This window comes from Apodemus sylvaticus, chromosome 3 (assembly GCF_947179515.1).
Source record: "Apodemus sylvaticus chromosome 3, mApoSyl1.1, whole genome shotgun sequence".
Classification (NCBI taxonomy): Eukaryota; Metazoa; Chordata; class Mammalia; order Rodentia; family Muridae; genus Apodemus; species Apodemus sylvaticus.
This window is the reverse complement of record NC_067474.1, coordinates 25,027,478-25,050,375: the sequence shown is the minus strand read 5'-3', so window position 1 is coordinate 25,050,375 and position 22,898 is coordinate 25,027,478. Positions and strand designations below refer to the sequence as shown.

Below are 22,898 nucleotides of genomic sequence, written 5' to 3'. Positions count from 1 at the left end.
ATAACAGAAGAGGGAATCAAATTCTATTTTAGATGTTTGGGAGCCGCCACGTGGCTGTTGGGAATTGAACTCAGGACCTCTGGAAGAAAAGCCAGCATCTTAACCATGTCTTCATCCCCTCATGCAGGCAACTTTTAACAGAAAAAAAAGTCTTATAAAGAAGTTTCAGTAAGTTGATTCCAAAACGTAATCCTTAGATTTCAAGACAGTATTAAAAGATAAAATCTTGGCTATCCTAGAACTTACTCTGTAGACCAGGCTGGCCTCAGACAGAGAGAGATCCAGCCTGCCTCTACCTCTCAAATACTGGGAATAATGCCATGAGCCATCATCTCCCAGTATAAAGATAACTTTTAAAGTAGCAATTCAAGCTAAAAACAAAGGTGCACACATCTAATCCCAGCATTTAAGAAGCTGGGTTAGTAGGAGCCAGAGTTTGAGGCCAACCTTGGTTACATACTGAGACCCTATCTCAAATATAGTAAAAATTAAAATACATATGTGTCTTAGTGAGGGTTTCTATTCCTGCACAAACATCATGACCAAGAAGCAAGTTGGGGAGGAAAGGGTATATTCAGCTTACACTTCTGCATTGCTGTTCATCACAAAAGGAAGTCAGGGCTGGAACTCAAGCAGGTCAGGAAGCAGGAGCTGATGCAGAGGCCATGGAGAGATGTTCCTTACTGGCTTGCTTCCCTTGGCTTGCTCAGCCTGCTCTCTTATAGAACCCAAGAATACCACCCCAGGGATGGCACCACCCACAAGGGGCCCTCCCCCTTGATCACTAATTGAGAAAATGCCTCACAGTTGGATCTCATGGAGGCACTTCCCCAACTGAAACTCCTTTCTCTGTGATAACTCCAGCCTGTGTCAAGTTGACACACAAAACCAGCCAGTACAATATGAAACACTGGGTTGTAGTTTGTAGGATAAGAGGCAGCAACCACAGGAGAAAGTTCAAATAACATGGCAGAGTTTCTTCATGTTTTGGCTGTGAGCCTAATTGAGGCAGGATTTCTTCTGTGTAGCCCCTGGCTATCCTGGAAATTGCTCTGTAGACCAGGCTGGCTTCGAACTCCTGAGTGCTGGGATTAAAGGCCTGTGTCACCATCACCAGGCTGAGTCTAGCCTTTAACAGCTGAACCAGCTTTCCAGCCTTTTAGCAATGTTTCTGATTATATTTTTTTCCCCCTGCTGACACTATTTAGGAAAAGTCTGAAAATCATTTATATTTTATAAGGCTTAAATATATAAATGTTCTATAAATTGTTCTAAATATTAAGAATTCTCCTGGTATTTATGGTATGTTTGTTGGCATTAATTTTAAGGGGAAAATATAGCATAATAATGAAGAGGCAAAGTAGCCCTGCACTCCAGGTTCTATACTTGATGGCTGTATGTGTTTCTACCTGTCCCCTCTGTGTGCCTGCCTCAGTTTTATCATTTGTAAAATGAGGACTGGTAGTATCTATCCTGTAGTATTTTTTGTGAGAATTACCTGAGGTATTTCAAGTTCTTCGTTTTTCTGGAGCCTTTGCCATCTTGTGCGTGTTCTGTGTGTCAAAGTGTCATGGTGGCTTTGTGCTATGCCACTGCTGGGCCTTTGTCTTGACTTTAGATACTTTTGTATTGACTTGAGAAACTTTAGTCCTTCACTAGTGATCTTTACAGTGAAATCTTTACTTTCATTAACATTTTATTGCTATTTTCCTTCTGTTTGAAAATTAAGTGCTTTTTCATACTTTTTTTAAAAAACGCAATCAAATATCATTGAGAAATTCTCACCTAGATTTGCCTTTCTCTGTATGTGTGCTTATGAATTTATTTGTTTGTTTATTTTATTTTTTAGTGGGAAGTACCATCTGTATACAGTAGTGTTATCCTAGGAATAAAGGACAGTTTAACAAGAGATTTGGTTTACATTCTCATGGCCAAAGGTTTGCACTGCAGCGCTGTGAAGGTGAGTCAGATGTGGGTGAGACCTTTGTTCAGACCTTTAGACACTGGGTGATTTCGAAGTGGGCATACAGCTTGGTTCATGGGCGTGGAGCCTGAGATCAGATCTCTAACTCATAAAAAGTCAGACATGGTAGCAGGAGCCTGGGGAGACAAAAGGAGCTCCAGAATCCTTGGGCCAGCCAGCTCAGTGTGCACAAGACAGATAGAGAGATGAAGACCAACCTGAAGTTGTCACATACATACCATGGCAAATCCACCATACCCACAAATGTACACATACCTCATACTTACCTAATCAGAACAGAAAGGCCTGTTTGCTGATTATGAAAAGGATTTTTTTTTCAACACAATTTCTTTTATTTTTTTATTAGCTATATTCTTTATTTACATTTCAAATGATTTCCCCTTTAAGATTTTTATTTTTAATTATATATCTGTGTGTAAGCATGCGTATAACATGCACAAATGCCAGAGGCACCCAGAATTTAGAATTACAGAAGGCTGGGAACTCCTGGACATAATTGCTTTGACCAGACTTGGTCTCTCTTTGAGAGATGTCAGTGCTCTAAGTGCTCTCTCCATCCCTTGTTTCCTGATTTTAATGTACTGGATGAGATCAGGTCCAAGAATGATGTGATAAGTATGGATACTACACAGATACAAAACAGGAAAAGGTATTAAGTTGGAGGGATGGCTGGCTCATCAGTAAAGAGCACTTGGTGCTCTTAGGATTGAGGTTTGGTTCCCAGTACCCACATCATAGTGGCTTACAAACATTCTAACTTCAGTTCCGTGGGGTCTAGTGCCCATTTTATGGACACATCTAGTGCACGTATGTACAAACAAAACATTCATGCACAAAAAAATAGTAAGTGTATTAGAGAAGATGGTGCACGCCTTTAATTCCAGGACTTAGCAGAGGTAGATAGCTCACTGAGTTTGAGGCCAGCCTGGTCTACAGAGTGAGTTCCGGGGCAGTCAGGGTATACAGAGAAAGTGTCTTGAAGATACACTCCAAAAAGCTCCTTATGAAAAAAGTATTTGGTGTGATGGATAGTACATGACTTTAATCCTAGCACTTAGGAGGACAGCTCTCTGAGTTTGAAGCTATCCTGGTATATATAGGAAGTTCTGGACAGACATGGCTGCATCATGGGGTCCTGTCTAAGAAACAAGTAACTAAAATCACTAGCAGAACACTGGGGTGTAGCCCCTATTCCAATAAGCTAACTGAGAAAACCTTTTATTGCGATTAGGGAAGTCAGACTGTTAGAATGAGAACGAGATGGGAAGGGGTGGTGGGTGGGCAGATAGTAGTTGGCAGTGTGGGTAGGAAAGGATGTGGATTTGTTGGATATATTAGCTACGTATATGGTGGTATGCAAAGAATGTGGAATGTGAACTCTATTTCAGGGCAAAAATCTGAGTATCTTGGGTGGAGAATGGTTGTTATAAAATTTTATACTTGTATAATAGCAAAGTCTTTGTTACTGTATAATTTCTGTCAAACTTGTTTAGTAATTCATATAGGTATTTATTGTAATAAATCAACAGTAAAGAAAAAGATAATTTAGCCTCATTCCCCTAGATATAGTGTTAACCATTTCAGTTGTATCCTTCTTTTTCCTAGTCCCTGTCTCGCTATATAATGCTTTAGTTCCAAGGACTGACTGACTGTCCTCTTTCTTTTATAGGACTTTGCCCATTCCAGACAGCTATTTACAGCTTGTTTGGAGTTGGTGACAGAGTTCTCCCCGAAGCTCCGTCAAGTTATGTTGAATGAGATGCTACTTTTAGACATTCACACTCATGAAGCGGGGATGGGGCAATCAGGAGAGAGACCTCCTTCTGACCTCATCAGTAGGGTACGAGGATATTTGGAAATGAGGCTTCCTGGTAAGATTGGTTAACAAATCCAAATGCAAAATTTATTTAATTGTAGGGTGTGTGTTGGGTAGGGGTCTGTTTTCTTGACTTTACCTCTATAGGAAAATTTCTATCCTAGAAAAATTTGGGTTTAGAAGTGAATTGAGAACATTGGTAATGGGAGAAACTTTCTTCCCCGGGGGTTTCCATAATGGCTATGCAAACTGTGTGTGATTTAAAATGTGAACTCAGTGTGACTCAGAGCTGTGCTCCTAAGACATGGGGACAGTCTCTCTGCTCCTTCCTAGTTTCTAGTTGCTGCTGGTGCTCCCGGTATTACACGGCCATAAGTCATCTCTCCAGCCTCTGCCCTTGTTTCATGTGGCTGCTCTTTCTCTTAGGAGACCGTTGGTTGCATTTAAGGCCCTCCTAAACCAGTATGGACTCGGTTCACTGGTTACATACATAGAAATCTTAGTACCTGGTATGATTTCATTCAGAACTTTCAAAGGCAGGGATTTGGGGTTGGGGTGAAATGAGTTTTTGTTGACCATTCAACACATTATAGAAACCATATGTTGGCCGTGCTGGCTTCAAGTCATCTTCTGCCTCAGTCCCTGGAGTATTTGGGACTACAAGCGTGGACTACTCTGCCTGCCCTACAGTTGGGCCTCCTTTTGCCCCTCAGTCTTTCATGCTGGGATTCCAGATATGAATCATCACAGCTAGATCTTATATTGGATTTTTATGATATCCTGTTAGGAAGCTCTGGTTGGTGGTACATGGATTTAGTCCCAGCACTCAGGAGGCAGAAGCAGGTGAATCTGAGAGCTCAAGGCTATCAGTGGCACTGGAAGAGTCAGAATTGGTAGGCTCTGTGAATGAGGATGGGAAAAGAGAAGGGTTTTCCTTTAACAAAGAAAGGCTATCAGTGGCACTGGAAGAGTCAGAATTGGTAGGCTCTGTGAATGAGGATGGGAAAAGAGAAGGGTTTTCCTATAAAAAAGAAACAAAAACAAGAGTCTAGTGTGCACATGTGCAGGGCTGCCCTTGCAGATTCAGTGAGAACCTGCTCAAACAAAACAGAAGAAACTGCTGAGAGGGTCTGGAGCGATGGCTCAGCAGGTGAACTCTAGCTGCTCTTGCAGAGGGTCTGGAGTCAGTTCCCAGCATACACATGGTGACTACGGCAACCATTTCTAACTCCATGCCGGGAGATCCAATGGCCTCTTCTTGCTGCAGGCACCAGATTCATTGTCTTGGCATTGTGACTGGGGATTCTTACTCCTAACGTATGTTACGATCTGGTTACTGCTTTGAGCTACAGAAATTGCCAGCATGCTTCGGTATATTTATTTAAAAGGAAATAGTGGTTCAAACAAGCTTTGGTGACTTTTTTCCATATTACCTTTGTATTAAATTGTTTCTGGTGCTTTTGTTTCTTCATTGATTGACTTACTCATAGGAAGGTCTTCGTAGCCCACACTGCCTTTGCTCTTGCTGTGTAGTCCAGGATGATCTTGAACTTCCGATCCCCCTGCCTCCCTGAATCTTAAGGTTAAAGCCTGTGTTCCCAAGCTTGACTTCTCCAACGCTCTCCTTCCTTGCTTTTAGATATTCCTCTCCGTCAAGTTGTAGCTGAAGAATGTGTTGCTTTTATGTTAAACTGGAGAGAAAATGAATATCTTACTCTGCAAGTTCCTGCATTTTTATTTCAGAATAATCCATATGTAAAGGTAATTAACATTTAATCTAATATTATTATCAGACTATTAGTATTTTATATTATTAGTACTCTATTAATGTACCATTTCATTAGTTCCTACCAGTCTGAAATTTGTCTGATTTCTGTAGTGCCTTATCAGTTAAAGCAAGCAGTTGTCAGTTGTAGTGAAGTACATGGTTTTGTGCTGGGAATGTAGTTTAGTTTCAAAAGCTCTTTCCTAGTGTCTATGAGAACAAGACAATCCCAGAACCCATTGTTTTTGTGACAGTGTCTTAGTATATAAACCTGGCTGTCCTGAAGCCCAATGATTTTTTTTCTACCTCAGGTTCCCAACAAGTGCTTAGGTCGATGTTGTGCCACCTCCCCTTCTTTTTTAAATAGAAATTGGCTATTGTCTTTTATAAAGAGAAGCATTCCTGAGAGTGTGGCTGGGCTAGTGGGCTGAGGGTAAAGCCCGTGTTCTCTGTTTTTTGGATTTTGTTTTTTTTCAAGACAGGGTTTCTCTGTGTAGCCCTGGCTGTCCTGGAACTCACTCTGGAGACCAGGCTGACCTCGAACTCAGAAATCCGCCTGCCTCTGCCTCCCAAGTGCTGGGATTACAGGCGTGTGCCACCACCGCCCAGCTTTGTGTTCTCTTTTAATACAATACATAATCATAAAACCAAAGGGAACATTTTTAGCAGATGACTAAAATAGCCTCTTTTGAAATAATACAGAACCATCTAGTCCCTCCTTGGATCAGAAGGGAGACATTGTAGTAGGATGGCCACAGCGCAGGGTTCACAGGCACAGGCTCCCTGACACTCTCTGAGTGTATAGTTAGTGAGCAGTTAGTGCCAGCAGGCTTGATCTTGTAGGAGAACAACTTGGTTGGCTTGGTTTTCGTTGTTGTTGCTTTTTTGTTTTTAAATTTTATTATGCGTCTGGGTGTTTTGCTTGCATGCATGTCTGTGCTCTTCTTACATGTCTGGTGTCCTCAAAGGCCAGAAGAGGGCATTGGATCTGCTACACTAGAGTTGCAGAAAGTTGTGAGCATCTATGTGGGTGCTGTGAATTCACCGTGGATCCTCTGGAAGAGCAGCCAGTGCTCTTCAAACCATCTCTCAAGCCTCACACTTGAGATTTTTAGTCTGACCTACAAGGCCTTTTAAGGTGTGAATACATTGGCAGGTGCATGTCGTGCTAAACTCCTGCTGACCTCACAGTGCTCCCATGATGCTTTTCCTGCATCTGTGCTCTGGCATGCTGTCTGCTCTCCCTGCTGAGTGGCCCTCCACTGTCGTATGTGTTTTTTGGATGGATGAATCACTTTGTCTTCTTGCTAGCTCTATGCTCATCCTGATTGTGTCACAGTGCTCGCATTGTGTATGCTCTGTGACAGTCCGCCGTCCGTGTCATATAGTAAGCTCTTGAGAGAAGTTAAGTTTACATCTTGTGCTCTATATGTTATCTAGCACAGGTGCTCAAATGGTTTATAGAGTTCAGTTTATTTGAGGTGTTTATCATTTGGCGAGGGGGGTGGGGTCTAAGATTTTCCTCTTGAGACAACTTCTGATGTGTATCCTGGACTGGCCTCAAACTTCAGGCTAGCCTCAGATTCGAGCTCCTCCTACCTCAACCTCTCCTAAGGGCTGGAATTTTAGACATGATCACTACTCTAAGATCTCACCTTTAATTAAAATTTACCTGTTTAATAAATTCAGTGACCTTCAATTAGCACGTGATTCATGGTGTGTTAGTTACTTTCGTGTTGCTGTATAACTCAAAATCAGAAACAAACACTGCAGTGTATTTCTGGAGTTCAGATATTTGATGAACTATTTAGATTTTTCTGTTAGAAAATTTTTTAACAAAAAAAACACAGGAAAACAACAGTTTTTGTTTGTCACAATTCTACTTTTTCTCCAAAGAAGCGACCTAAAATAGTAGACTCCGTTAAAAAATGTAATCCGGGTTCAGTTTTGTGGGCTCTGGTTTTCTGATGGGGTTGAAGAGCCTCTTACTTCTGCCATGCTGAATTCCCTAGCTGGGTGAAGAGCGTCCAGGAGACTCTTGTGTCTCTACCTCCTGTCTTGCAGTAGAAATGCAAGCCTGGCTGTGCTGGACAACTTCCGTGTGATCCCTAGAACCCATGTTGAAAAAAATACGAACCAACAGCTAGATGTCAAGCAGCATTAGGCACTGGGCCAGCCCATTGCCCCCAGTTTGATTTCCATTCGTATTCTCCCTCTGTGGCCCATCTTTTCTCTCCTTTCTGCTTTCAGTTCTATTCTTTATTCCAAAGTTGGTCCTGCATTTTAGGGCCTTAAGTCAGCTTTAGATCATCCACCTTCTGCAATCTTAACTTTATCTTGACTGAGGCTGGGGAGGTGGCTCAGCATGTGACAGTGCTTCCCACCCAGTCTGACAGACACCCTGAATTAGGTCCCTGGGAGCCTGTGGCAGAAGGAGAGTTCTCGAGCTTTGTACTGAATACTGAATGTAAGTGTTTGGGTGTTCGGGGAGGTATCTGTCTCCCCTCCAGTGTGCCCTTATTGTCAGGCTATCATGTGAATTGGATTCTCTTGTCTACACTTTTGTTTCTCACATTACAGCTTGGACAGCTTTTAGCAGCCACCTGCAAAGAACTTCCAGGTCCGAAAGAGAGTAGACGGACTGCTAAAGACCTTTGGGAAGTTGTCGTTCAGATCTGCAGCGTGTCTAACCAGCACAAACGAGGAAATGATGGCAGAGTCAGTTTAATAAAGCAGAGGGAATCCACATTAGGCATAATGTATCGGTATGTTTCTCTCAGTGCTATTTTTGCATTTGTGTTAGTTTACATCTTCTGTACTTTTCCCAGAACATCTTTATCCTATAGATTTGTAAAGATCTTAGGCTTTGGTGTAGCTCAGTGGGAAAGTATTGCCTAATGTTCACAAGGCTGTGGGTTTATTTCTGCATACCACAACACAAAAAACTCACAATGTATGATCCTAAGAATTCTGGAGATGGGCATAGTAGCACACACTGTGAACCCCATCACTTGAGAGGTAGAGGCAGGAAGATCTCTTTGTGTTCAAGACAACCTGGTCTACCCAGAGAGTTCCAGGACAGCCACGGCACAGAGTGAGACCCTTTCTTACAAACCAGAGGGGGGAAAATGTGTTGATGAAATGGCTCAGGGGGTAAAGGCATTTGTCACCAAGTCTTACATCTCAAGTTCAATCCCACTCACAAGCTACAAGAAAGGAACCAGTTCTTGCAAGCTGTCTCCTGATCTCCACCATCGAACCGAAACATATGTGTGTGTATGTGCAATGAATAAATGTAATCACAAGGATTCTTGAGCCCTCTTTTCCTGCTCCCCTCTGCCTGGCCACTCCCAGAAATACCTTTTTGCCTACCATCAATGCAATTAATTATTAATTAACTGCTTTGTTGGGAAGGAGGCTTGTTGTGTGTGCATGACGTTAGAGGACAGCTCCACAGGTTGGTGCTCTCCTGTCTCCTCAAGTATTTCTAGAGATCCAGTCCAAGTCTTAGGTTTGCCGGCAAGTGCCTTGCCCCTCTGAGCCAGCTCACCAGCCCAGAGATTTAATTTAATCACTGAATTCAAAAGTCAGTCTACAACTAGATAGTACTGAAGAATTTATGTGATAAAATAAAGAAGAAATGTTACTAGCTTATTATACCAATGGGTATGACATACTTTTCCCTTTTTGTTTTTTTCTCAAAACAGTCTCTGTGTAGCCTTAGCTATGCGGGAATTTGCTATCAGCTGCGCTGGCCTTGAGCTCAGAGTGCCTGCCTCCACTTGCCACGTGCTAGGGTTAGAGGCCTGCACCACCACCACCTGGCTAGACAGTTTCGTAATTGGAATTAAGGGAGAGGAGGAGTAAGACATCATATTATATCTTTATCTTATTTTAATATTTGGTATTAAGTATATAAACTTTTTTTTTCTGTAGGAGTGAACTACTTTCTTTTATAAAAAAATTACGGGTAAGTTTTTTTTTTTAAATATGATTACTGAGTTTTAGGAATGACTGGAGATTTCAATTGCTGGTTTAATCACAAACAAAAATGTGTTTATAGTGATCTTTATTGGTCATGGGATAATCTGAATCTAGAGATGAATTTTATACTTGTTGGTTTAATGAATACATTGAGGTCTTTTTAAACTAAGAATAGCTTTGGCTAAGTAAGTATGGTGGTGCATGGTTCTGCACATGTGCAACACCAGCCCTTGGAGAGTTGAGATAGCATTTCAGATTTGTGGTTAGCCTGGGGTATGTAAGGAAACCTTGTCTCAAAAAAATATACAAAAATAAAGTCACTTTCTTTCCACCTTCTCCCCCCAACATATAAATCTCCCCTAAATGTGTGAGGCTCTAGCTTATTTTTTAATTGATACTAATGTCATGCTTACTTAATGGTCAATACCTAGGTTTTGTTTTTTAAATACCATTTCAAATGAATATATAGGTCAGTTCTTTGGAGGTAGCTAGAAGTCCTGCTTGGAAAGATACCAAGGGTTGGTTACCTCAGGAAGAACTGAGGATGTGCTCTGGCTGAGCATTTGCCTGGGCTGCCGGGGAGGAGGTTAGGGGATGTGGCTCCATTTCCTAACATCGCTCTCCCAAGAACGTGGGAAAAAAAGAATGAGGAAAAAATCCCAATATAATAGTGATTATAAGCTAGGAGTATAAATGTGATGATTTAAGTGTATATTATGTGCTATAATTTCATTGTGAAACTGAAAATAAAATTTAGTGTGCTCCACTGTAGATGCCAAATTCCCAAGAACAAAAAGTCTCTTGTAAGAAAATACTTGGTACTGGGCAGTGGTGGTCAGGGAGGCAGAGACGAGTGGATCTCTGAGTTCTGGGTCAGCCTTGTCTACAGAATGAATTCCAGAACAGCCAGGGCTACCCAGAGAAACCCTCTCTTGAAAACTGAAAAAGAAAAAAGGAAAGAAAATAGAGAATACTTGGTGTCTCTGAGATTGACACACATGTGGGCACACATACTTTTTAAGTGTTCTCGTGTTTTTCTTCCTCATAGGAACCACTGGTTTTGACTATTATTTTATCACTCTTTGTGAAGCTTCACAATGTTCGGGTCAGTATCTTATAATTTCATTTAAAAATTATAGGAAAAGAAATTTCTTTAAATCATACTGCTTAAAAATAAAAATCTCATTGTTCTTTCTAAAAGGAGGACATTGTGAATGACATCACAGCTGAGCACATCTCTATCTGGCCGTCTTCCATTCCTAAGTAAGTAGTACTATCTGGCCGTCTTCCATTCCTAAGTAAGTAGTATTATATAATAAATGTATTTAGAAACCATCCTACTTGGTTTCAACATTCTGGGATAAGTAAAGGCCACAGTGTGTAGGATTCTACAGACATCTTGTTGTTTTTCAGCTATAGTTGTTATCTTCCTTCCAATTACAAAAGTACATTGTTTTAGAATTCCCTACAGATCTCTTGTAAAAACAAAACAAAACAAAACCTAGCGCTGTGATTTTTTTTTTTTTCCGAGACCCAAAACCTTTTGGTTGTCATAGGACCTAGCCATCCATTCACCTTCCTTCCTTTCCACGGGGTGTCTTTTTGTAGTCTAGGCTGGTCTTGAACTCTCAGTCCTCCTGTCTGTCTCCCAAGAGTTGGGTTACAGGGGTGTAGTATCATGCCAGCTTTACGGCCCAAAGTTTCTCTTTCCACTTTCTGCCATTGCTCCTAAGTTTATTGTGTACTTGAAGCACGGGTCCCAACCTTATTTTAGCAGTCTTTGGGATATCTTTGAAGAAGAGAAGGTTTTATTACCCAGGTAAAAGGGTGGTACAGTAAATACAGATAATGTATCTCCAGCTCACAGTTAGAGGTTGGAAACAGCAGGTCTGGTGACGTGTGGGACCTGAGAGGAGAGCTGAGAAGTGAGGAGGTCTGAAGGCTCACACAAGGGCCAGTTTTATTAATAGCATCAATTGGTCCTTTGAAGGTAAACAAGAGTCTTAGGAATAGAGTATCTAGTCCCAAGGGCAAGCTTCCTTTGTCCAGTAAGTCACAAGTAGCAAGAGTATGTTTTTCCATAGAGGCATATAAACAAATAGCAGTAGCCTGTTGTAATGAATCGTCTGAACTAAACTCACTCTTATACTGGAAGAAGCATGGAGTCATAATCCAGGAACAAATCTGTGTTTTTGAAGAAACTGAGATCCTAAGACTCTTGTCTTGGCTTCTTGGAGCATGCTCACAAACACTCAGAAATCTCCATTCTTGGACCATGTTCTGACAGTAGTGCATGACTATAATCCCAGAATTCAGCAGGCTGAAGCAGGAGGATCATGGACTTGAGGCAAGCAAAGAAGCAAAAAACAAAACCAAAAAGACAACACCTCCCCTCCCCATCCCAACCCCAAATACGAAATCAGGAATGAGGGAGAAGAGCAGAAAAAAAATAAGCAGTAATTGCATTTTTGACTAGAAAACATACTTCTCCTCATTAAGAGTCCCTGTGGATTCCTTAGATGGCATTCCAAGAACAGTGCCTATGACACTGGATCAGTGGTTACTATTTTAATACTGGTTGCTATGTAGACAGAAGTCTTAGATCTGTTAACATTTTATACATCCAGTAAAACAGCATCTTAGAACTGATTGTTTGTTAATGATAGCAATAGTTCCTTCCTCTTTGTACTGGATACAGGTATGGGTCATGATAAAATCTAACCCCTTAGGCCATCAGACACACTTTGTCACATTCCCTTGTAAATGGCCGTGACATGAGCATATGCTTCTGAATGGAGGACTGAGCTCTCTTTTGCTAAGCTTTTGGTTTCTAAGAAAGAGTCACCATTAGCTGTTTCCTTGGGTGCTGGCTTGGCTTTTCTGGTTTAGTAACTGTAGGCTTCCACACTGACCCCAGGCCAGAGCACTTGGCCTGTTCCCCTCCTTCCTGCTTTTGTGTGCATTGCTATGTAAAGCACTGAAGTGGTATATTTGCCACCCCAAACTTGTAACCTCCTCAGGGCCATGGAATCCAGGGCTTTTGTGAGAAGTCCTGGGTAGATAAAGATCACATAGGAATATTGTTATTATTTGAGCCCTGGGTACTTTTGTGGCTTCTAGAAAATAGAATTTGTTGTTGCTCTAAGGAATCGCAGAGGGAAGGATTGTATTATACTGTTGAGACTTTGCTTATGTCTTTTTTTTTTTTAATAAATGCATGTATGAAATTTGAAACAGACTTTAAAAACATCATTGCATAATATTTTCCTTCAGCCTCCAGTCTGTGGATTTTGAAGCTGTAGCAATCACCGTGAAAGAGCTAGTTCGATATACACTCAGTATAAATCCAAACAACCATGCTTGGCTAATTATTCAAGCGGATATTTATTTTGGTAAGTGAGATATCAATTGCTTTATTATATGATAGCTGCAGTTTGCTTTATTAAACTTTTGAGATTTGACCATCTTTCATGATAAATTAAGAGAATAAATAGGATTGTTTCATTTATTCTCATTTTGGACTAGATGCTTTTAACTTTATGATACCTTTTTTATTTTATTGATTCTTTATGAACTTTACGTCATGCGCACAATCACATTCATCTCCACATCCGTACATATTTACCCTCTTCCCTTGCAAAAGAAAATAAAAAAGATGGACTGGAGAGATGACTCTGCGGTTAAGAGCACTGACTGTTCTTCCAGAGATCCTGAGTTCAAATCCCAGCAACCACATGGTGGCTCTGTAGATCTGTAATGGGATCTGATGCCCTCCCTCTTCAGATGTATCTGAAGACAGCTACAGTGTACTTATTTATAATAATAATAAATAAATCTTTAAAAAGAAAAGAAAAACGATAATTCAGAAAAAATTGTAAAATCTTTAAAATTGTCTATTTTACCTTTTATTTTTGTGTGTGTTTATTTGCATGCACATGTGATGCCTAGGAGGTCAGAAGAGCTTAGAGCCCCTGAGTTAGGAACAATGTGAGCCTGCTGTCATGGGGTCTTCTGGAGCGCAGCAGAGCAGACTTAACAGTTAGTGTCCCCTCCCTTAAAATAGTGAGTGATTGGGGTTTTCCTGCGGTTGATTAAGTATATATATACATACATGTCTATACACACCCGGGGGGGGGATTTTCTTTTTAAGAATTTATTTTATGTATATGAGACACTGTAGCTGTCTTCAGACACAGCAGAAGAGGGCATCGGATTCCATTACAGTTGGTTGTAAGCCACCATGTGGTTGCTGGGAATTGAACTGAGGACCTCTGGAAGAGCAGATAGTGCCTTTAACTGCTGAGCCATCTCTCCAGCTCTGAGAAAGAGTTATATTTTTCTCCTTTGTGTGTTTATGTGATTGTATACCAGGAGTGCTTGGGGAGGGGGTGATCAGATGTTAGTTTTCTTGGATTCAGTGGAGCTGAAGTTACAAGTTGAAAGCCACCTGATTTGGATTTGAGAATTGAAGTTAGGTCTTCATTGGCCCATCATCTCCCCAGCTGTAGTAATATGAGTGAGGCTTGTTTGTAAAATTGCTCTTTGCAAATTCTAGCCTGGGCCTGATAAGATGGCTCAGTGGATAAAGGCACTTGCTACCAAGCCTGGTGACCTGATTTCAATATCCAGGACATAGAGAATCAACTCTGGAAAGTTGTTTTGCCCTTTATATGTGTGCCTGTACATATACACATAAAGTAAATAATATAAACAAATGTAAAAAATTGTAATCATGTGGTTTCTCATCCTTGTAATCTCAGCCCTTGGGAGGCTGACAAAGCCGGATTGCTACATGTTCAAGACACACAGTAACACCCAAGCCAGCCAGGGCTCTGTAGCAAGACCGTCTCAAACTCAGAACACCAGTGTGTAAACATGTGTGAGCACGGAAACACACACTCAAAAAGATGGATATATAAGTATTTCTAAAATCTGTATTTTTGGAAATTAATTTCTACCTTCCTTATAAATGATTCTGTCATAGGATTTTCCAAGTCAATATGAAGTTTTCAAAATTTGTAATACTATACATTTCTGACAGGTATCATTTTGAGGATCAATGTTTTTAAAATAAACATTTCAAAATTTAAAGTTTTAAGAGATAATAAAATGAACTTTCATGTACCCAGTAATATTTTTGAGGGAAAGCAAGCGTTGAGATAGACAGGGCCTCTTTTAGTCCACTGGCCATGGGTTCATCTCTTAGCCGAGGATGGCCTTAACCTCCTATCATCTTGCGTTTGCTTTCCAAGGGCTTGGATTATAGTTATAGGTACGCACCACCACAACCAGCTAATTGGTTTTCTTGGTTTTTTTGTTTGTTTGTTTTTTTTTTTTTCATGGAGGGGAGGGGGTTTGAAATGGGTTTCTTTGTGTAGCCCTGGCTATTTTTGAACTCTGCCTCCCAAGTGCTGAAATTACAGGTGTGCGCCACCACTGCCCAGCTTCTTCCTGTTTTCAGCACTGATTTTCATCCTAGCTTCCAGAAGAATGCACTGCCAAATCTAAATATCTAAAAGCACATTAGCTATATAGGTTTTGAGGCACCTTTAAAAATTAGATTGGAAATATATTTCTAGTCTGGAAAATAAAAATTTCTATATAATAAGCCAGGCAGAGCTGGGCGGTGGTGACGCATGCCTGTAATCCCAGCACTCTGGGAGGCAGAGGCAGGCGGATTTCTGAGTGAGTTCCAGTACAGCCAGGGCTACGCATAGAAACCCTGTCTCGAAAAACAAACAAACCAACAAACAAACAAAAGCCAGGCAGTGGTGGCGCACAACTTTTTGTTTTTGTTTTTGTTTTCTTGTAAGGAAAATAGTTCATCTTTAAAGAGTTCATCTTTTTTTTATTATTTGATATATTTTTTATTTACATTTCAAATGATTTCCCCTTTTCTGCCCCCCCCCCCCACTCCCTGAAAGTCACATAAGCCCCCTTCCCTCCCCCTGTTCTCCCATCCACCCCTTCCCACTTCCCTGTTCTGGTTTTGCCTTATACTGCTGCACTGAGTCTTCCCAGAACCAGGCCACTCCTCCGTTCCTCTTGTACATCATTTGATGTGTGGATTATGTTTTGGGTATTCCGGTTTTCCAGGTTAATATCCACTTATTAGTGAGTGCATACCATGATTGATCTTTTGAGACTGGGTTACCTCACTTAGTATGACATTCTCCAGCTCCATCCATTTGTCTAAGAATTTTATGAATTCATTGTTTCTAATGGCTGAATAGTACTCCATTGTGTATATACCACATTTTTTGCATCTATTCTTCTGTTGAGGGACACCTGGGTTCTTTCCAACTTTTGGCTATTATAAATAGGACTGCTATGAACATAGTGGAGCATGTATCCTTATTACATGCTGGGGAATCCTCTGGATATATGCCCAGGAGTGGTATAGCAGGATCCTCCGGAAGTGACGTGCCCAGTTTTCTGAGGAACCTCCAGACTGATTTCCAGAGTGGTTGTACCAATTTGGTGGCACACAACTTTAATCTCAGCATTTGGGAGTCAGAGGCAGGTGGATCTCTGAGTTCAAGGATAGTCCAAGCTTCAAAGTGAGTTCAGGACAGCCAGAGCTGCACAGAGAAAAAGAAAAAAAAACACCAAAAAAAACCCCAAAACACCCAAACAAACAAAAAACCTCCATATAATAAATCTTGTACTATAAATTTAATGAAAAATCTGAGCTAGATTTTGACTAATCAGTTTTAGGAGGTTAAGAACTTATTGCGTCACTTTGACTTTTTCTTTCTTTTTTGATTGGATATTTATTTACATTTAAAATGGTTTCCCCTTTCAGGTCTCTCCTTCAGAACCCCTTTGCCATCTCCCCTCCCCCACCTCTGTGAGGTGCCCATCCACTCACTCACCCATTCCCATCTTCCCACCCGGCATTCCCCTGCACTGGGGCATCGAACACCCTTGGGCCCAAGGGCCTCCCCTCCCACTGATGTCCAACAAGACCATCCTGTGCTGCAGACGGGGCCAGCACATGGGTCCCTCCATGAGTATATTTGGTTGGTGCTCCAGTCCCCAGGAGCTTCAATTTATCTTTAGTCAGGGTTTCTATTCCTGCACAAACATCATGACCAAGAAGCAAGTTGGGGAGGAAAGGGTTTATTGAGCTTACACTTCCACGTTGCAGTTCATCACTAAAGGAAGTCAGGACTGGAACTCAAGCAGGTCAGGAAGCAGGAACTGATGTAGAGGCCATGGAGGGATGTTTCTTACTGGCTTGCTTCCCCTGACTTGCTCAGCCTGCTCTCTTATAGAACCCAAGAGCACCAGCCCAGGGATGGCACCACCCACAAGGGGCCCTCCCCACTTGATCACTAATTGAGAAAATGCCTTATAGCTGGATCTCATGGAGGCATTTCCTCGCCCGAAGCTCTGTTCTCTGTGATAACTCCAGCCTGTGTCATGTTGATACAAACCCAGCCAGGACGATTGACCCCTTGTCAGCTTGGCACACAAACACATCATCATTAAGCCTCAACCCTTACTTTCTTATTCATCCCTAAGATCTAAATAACTTTAAAAGTCCCACACAGTCTTTGCAAATTCTTAAAAGTTCAATCCCTTTAAAATATCCGATCTCTTTTAAAATTCAAAGTCTTTTTGACTTTTTTCTTATTTTTTTGAAATGAAGGCAGTTTTCACAATGTTTTCCTGCATAAATACAAAGTTTTATCACTACTCAGGCAAATACACATACAGTTTTACTCTTTTTATAAACTCTGTGTGTATGTGTGTGTGTGTGTGTGTGTGTACATGTGGAATTCAAAGGACCACCTTGGGAGTCATTTCTCCCATTTTGCCATGTGGAGGCTAAGGATCAAACTCAGGTGCTCAGGCTTGGTGGCAGCACCTTACCTGTGCGCCATGCAGAGCCTTATCTTTAATTTATTGTTCGAATGCTTTCCAGTTCTTGTATTTTAAAGGCAAGTAACTCTTTACCCTGTTTTCTACTTTAGCAACAAATCAGCATTCAGCAGCTCTTCACTATTACCTCCAGGCAGGAGCGGTGTGCTCTGACTTCTTTAATAAGGCTGTGCCCCCTGATGTATATACAGACCAGGTAGGTTGTGGGGGGCTTGTTTCCTTCCCTCTTGCCTACTGTCATGTTTTTCTTTATGAGTCCTCTTAGGGTAGAACTTAGCTATATCTGTGTCTGTGATGATGATGGCTTTAGACCAGCTTGCTCTCTATTTGGTTTCTTTGGTCTTTTGGAGGCAGTCTTGATATGTAGCCCATGTTAGCCTTGAGCTCTGAGTGATTCGCCTGCTTTGTCCTGTCCAGTGCCAGGACTGCAGGCACTGCTGCCATGCCCAGCATCTGCCTCCGTCTCAGTGCCGGTATTATAATGTTTGTTCCTGCTTTGACATTCCCACCTCACACCCAGAATTCCTCAGATTCAGCCTTTTCACAACTGAAACCAAACACTAAGCCCCAATCTTGAGCACCATGCTTGGTTCTTTTCCTCACTTAACTAATCCTATTAGAAATCTACTTAGCTCTCACATCATTTAGATTCTGTTGCCTCGCTGCCTTTCTTATGCACATATGGTGAACCTAGGAAGGGACACTAGAGTGAATGTGCACTGCCTGCCACCGTTACCCCATTGTGTGACAAGAGTACCTCAAGTCAGGAGTCAGCTGCTGTGGGAGTTACTTATGGTCCCAGCACTTGGAAGGCTCAGGCAGGAGGATTACTACGTAACTACAAGTCTGAGGCCAGCCTGGGGTGTGGCATATAAATCTTTAAAAAGCAGACAAAAAACCCCTCTTTGTCATTTTTGCGACAGGTCTCTCTGCAACGTCCTGGTTGTCCTGAAATTCACTATGTAGACCAGACTGGCTTTGAGATCTTGTCTCTGCCTCCTGAGTGCTGGGATTGATGGTGTATTCCTAAGATCCACTCTTACTATATATATGGGTGTTGTGGTCTCACTTAGGATTTTGTGTGTGCTACTGAAGGGCTGAGCTGTGTCCCCAGCCCTCTAAGTCAACATTAGTTCTTTTCTCATCTGGCCGCTAGGTCTGTAGATGAACGTGTTCTTGCTGGCTACATACTGTTGGCATATGTTTTTCTCCATCTGTACCTCATTCTGGATTATTCTTGGCTCTTAAAAGTATGTTGCAATTAACCCTAATTTAGACCTCTGGTATAACAAATAAAAACTATCAACACTTAACAAGTTTTTAAAAGTAAGATTTAAAGACTTTTTATTAGTTTATTTCCTTACAGTGCTTTTAGCAAACTTGAGTGGAACACTGAGTTCCCACAGTTGCTATCCTCCACCATCCTTCTTGTTCTTCTGTTGACATCCTGAACCAACCAGAGTGATACATTTGTTACACTCCGTGGGAGCTGGTTTTTGAAAATAATTATTGTCTTTTTGTAGGTGATAAAACGAATGATAAAATGCTGTTCTTTGCTGAATTGTCATACACAGGTTAGTTTGTAACTCTGTAGTATTGGCTTATATTTGTGTGTTAGGCTTAATATGTAAATTCATACTAGAAAGTAGCCTTTATTTTATATCATAAAGGCTGTTAGTAGCTTAGTATGTTTAAATTTCTTAATAATGTGTAGAACTGAACTAGATACAGGTAGGAATTAGTGAACATTGATCATTGAGCTTCACTGGAGGAGACACGTCACGCCTGCCTTCCTATTATGATCATATGTAAACTAGTCCCTGGGGACATGGAAATCAGCCAGGGCCATGGAAGGATTAGGACGCTCATGCTACAGGAACACAAACCATACACTTCAGCAAATGGTTTGATAGTTCCACTTTTACTTAAACATAGAGGAGAATTAGAAAAGAGTGTACTTAAATGTTCATAATGGGGGGGGGGAATTCCAGTGTCCATTAAATAATGAATGGTTCAGTAAAATGATGTATCTGTATCTCAAAATCCTGCAGTCATATAAAGCAATGAATTTCATATGTGTACTACAGAATGGATGAACTGAAAACTGCTAAGAGAAAGACAAGGCTATATATGATTTGGTTTGTTTGTAAGAAATGCTCAGAATAGGCAAGTCTACAGAGACAAAACGTATGGTCGGATGCTTATGAGACACTCAGTGGGAGAGAGAATGAAGAGGGCCTGCTATGGGACATTGGATTTCTGTCAGGGAGGCGCTTTAGAATTAATGGTGATGATTATACAGTTTTATAAAGACACTAAGACGTGTTTTGTTGTTATTGTTGTTTTGGTTTTTGTTTTTATTTTTCCAGACGGGTTTCTTGGTGTAGCCCTGCCTGTCCTGAAACTCACTCTTTATACCAGGTTGGCCTCAAATTCAGAGATCTACCTGCCTCTACCTCCCGAGTGCTGGAAGCCACCACCACTCGTTTTTTGGTTTTTGGTTCTTTGTTTTGTTTTCCATTTCAACTTTTTATTTTTAATCTTTGCTTTTTTTTTTTTTTTTAATACTAGAAACTAACCCTGATCTTTACAAATGCTAGCAAATGTTATAACACTGACCCATATTCCCAGTTCCTGCCAAGGTAAGCATCCAGAACCTACCTGATTGAACTGGATGCTTTCTTCTGTGATTAGAGACTGGTGACTAGTGTGTTTTTTGCTTTTTGTTTTTGTTTTTCAAGACAGGGTTTCTCTGTGTAGCCCTGGCTGTCCTGGAACTCACTCTGTAGACCAGGCTGGCCTTGGAACTCAGAAATCCGCCTGCCTCTGCTTCCCAGGGTGCTGGGATTACAGGCATGAGCCACCACCGCCCGGCAGACAAGTGTTTTTTTTTTTTGTTTTTGTTTTTTGGGTTTTTTTTGGATTTGGTTTTTTTTTTTCCCAGACAGGGTTTCTCTGTTTAGCCCTGGCTATCCTGGAACTCACTCTGTAGACCAGGCTGGCCTTGAACTCAGAGATCCGCCTGCCTCTGCCTCCCAGAGTGCTGGGATTATAGGTATGCGTCACCACCGCCCGGCGACAAGTGTGTTTTAAAAATGATAAATATCTACAGCTTTTAAAAGTACAATTCCATGTGTCTGAGTTCCTTGATTATTAGGACATTTGCTTGGCAGTTTCCATCTTCAACTCCTCTTCAATGAAGAAAGATCTAAAACTGTAATTTAGGTCACTGATAAATGAGTTTGCCATCAGAGAAACACAAAAATTTTGGGTAAAGGTTTTTGAAATGAAAATTAAATGGGATTCATGAATATGAACTGACTTTGTCCAACATTATTTCAAGTCTTCTACAGAATATATTTGTGGGGCTGGAGAGTTTGACTTTGTGCTTAAGAACATTGGCTACTTTTCTTCCAGAAGATCTGGGTTTAGTGCCTAGCAGCCACATGCCAGCTCATAGCCATCTGTAACTCCAGTTCAGGGATATCTTCTGCTCTCTTCTGGCCTCTACAGGTCACAAGGACACATGGTGCCAGACATACATGTATAAAACAGCAGTAGACATAGAATAAGATAAATAAATAAAAATATGAAAAAATTTAAAAAATGATAAACATATGGAAAAAGATTGCCCTCTCATAGCAGGAAGCGTCATGTTACCTTTTTAAATCATGTGTTTACATAGGTGGCAATTTTATGTCAGTTCCTCAGAGAAATTGACTACAAAACAGCCTTCAAGTCATTGCAGGAACAAAACAGGTATGATTTTTTTTTTTTATTTTTGCATAAGGCTGAAGCTTTATTTTTTGCATAAGAAGTAATGAGATTCTTTTTTGCAGCCATGACGCCATGGATTCCTACTATGACTACATTTGGGACGTCACCATCTTGGAGTACTTGACTTGTATCCTTCCACCAGTGCATGTGATATCATAGCAGTTCATGTCTGCTTAGGAAGTATTTCATTGAACATATTTTCCAAGCTAGAAACAGTTCAGGATTAAAAAAACATTAAATATATGATTGTGAGTTTGTACATATTCCAAAATGTGTGTGAATCACACACACTGAAGAATTGAAGTTAATTTTCTTCTCCTGCCTTTTGGGTCTTGGGGATTGAACTTGGGTTGTCAGACTTGACAACACACACCTTTGTCTGCTAAACTGCTTCAGCCAGCCTCAGACAGTGAGATAGTGTCATGTGGGACAGTTGTTTTCTGATTCTTAACTGATATATTTAGATCTTCATCATAAAAGAGGAGAAACAGATAAAAGACAAATTGCAGTAAGTTGCCTTACACCTTTCTTCAGTGATGTTGTTTCCAGAGTATTAAACAATTTAGATTTTTGCCATTGTGCAGAGATCTTGTTTGTCCATTTACTGCCAATTTAGTTATCATTATTTATGTGTCATGCTGACGTGAACATAGAACATTTCATATCTGTTCTAAATCTTCAAATGATTTTCCATCTCATACGATCCCTACAGTGGCTCACTGATTGCCTTTTCCCCTTTGCTGACTTCAATACAAGTATTCCTACTGTTGTTTAAACATGTCAAGAACACTCATTCTCTAAGGACTTGTGACATTTTCTATTCAGGAACATTCAGCTTCCTTCACGTTTCTGCTTTGCCGTCTTAGTGGTTAGCCTTCCCTGCCATCTTATAAAATGACAGGCCCCGCCCTCTCTGTAACTCTTACTCTTCTGTAACACCAACATTTGACATGCTGTGCATTTATGTACTGTTCTGTGAGGACTTGGCTTATTCATAGATGATAATTAGAAAGGTTCCTGGCATTTAATTATTGCCTAACAGTTACTGAATAATTTATTTAAATTTGACTCTTGTATCTCTCTCTGTTATTTAACATCTCTATGCATGTGTGTGTGTGTGTTCTGAGGTCAGAGGACAACTTGCATTAATCTGTCCTTTTCTACTGTGTGTCAAAGATTGAATCTTGGGATATCAGGTTTGGCAGCAAGCTCCTTTACCCACTGAACCATCTTGTTAGTCCAGTATTTAAACTTTTTTTTTTTTTATTGTTATTTTTTTTATTCGATATAATTTATTTACATTTCAAATGATTTCCCCTTTTCTAGCCCCCCCCCACTCCCCGAAAGTCCCGTAAGCCCCCTTCTCTTCCCCTGTCCTCCCTCCCACCCCTTCCCAGTTCCCCGTTCTGGTTTTGCCAAATACTGTTTCACTGAGTCTTTCCAGAACCAGGGACCACTCCTGCTTTCTTCTTGTATCTCATTTGATGTGTGGATTATGTTTTGGGTATTCCAGTTTTCTAGGTTAATAACCACTTATTAGTGAGTGCATACCATGATTCACCTTTTGAGTCTGGGTTACCTCACTTAGTATGATGTTCTCTAGCTCCATCCATTTGCCTAAGAATTTCATGAATTCATTGTTTCTAATGGCTGAATAGTACTCCATTGTGTAGATATACCACATT

At 40.9% G+C, this 22,898-nt stretch overlaps 1 protein-coding gene across 1 annotated transcript in view; it reads left to right on the top strand.

The window, feature by feature from the left end:
- The window catches only part of Ints8 (integrator complex subunit 8), a 52,020-nt gene that overhangs the window by 25,699 nt on the left and 3,423 nt on the right, over positions 1 to 22,898 (top strand). Inside the window, exons 14-26 of the mRNA XM_052176067.1 lie at positions 1,850 to 1,960; positions 3,654 to 3,855; positions 5,440 to 5,561; positions 8,146 to 8,330; positions 9,502 to 9,535; positions 10,598 to 10,654; positions 10,751 to 10,812; positions 12,823 to 12,941; positions 17,529 to 17,632; positions 18,960 to 19,010; positions 21,122 to 21,195; positions 21,276 to 21,340; positions 21,678 to 21,721. Of these exons, the coding sequence (XP_052032027.1) occupies positions 1,850 to 1,960; positions 3,654 to 3,855; positions 5,440 to 5,561; positions 8,146 to 8,330; positions 9,502 to 9,535; positions 10,598 to 10,654; positions 10,751 to 10,812; positions 12,823 to 12,941; positions 17,529 to 17,632; positions 18,960 to 19,010; positions 21,122 to 21,195; positions 21,276 to 21,340; positions 21,678 to 21,721 (1,230 nt within the window). The remainder of the gene's footprint in view (positions 1 to 1,849; positions 1,961 to 3,653; positions 3,856 to 5,439; positions 5,562 to 8,145; positions 8,331 to 9,501; positions 9,536 to 10,597; positions 10,655 to 10,750; positions 10,813 to 12,822; positions 12,942 to 17,528; positions 17,633 to 18,959; positions 19,011 to 21,121; positions 21,196 to 21,275; positions 21,341 to 21,677; positions 21,722 to 22,898) is intronic.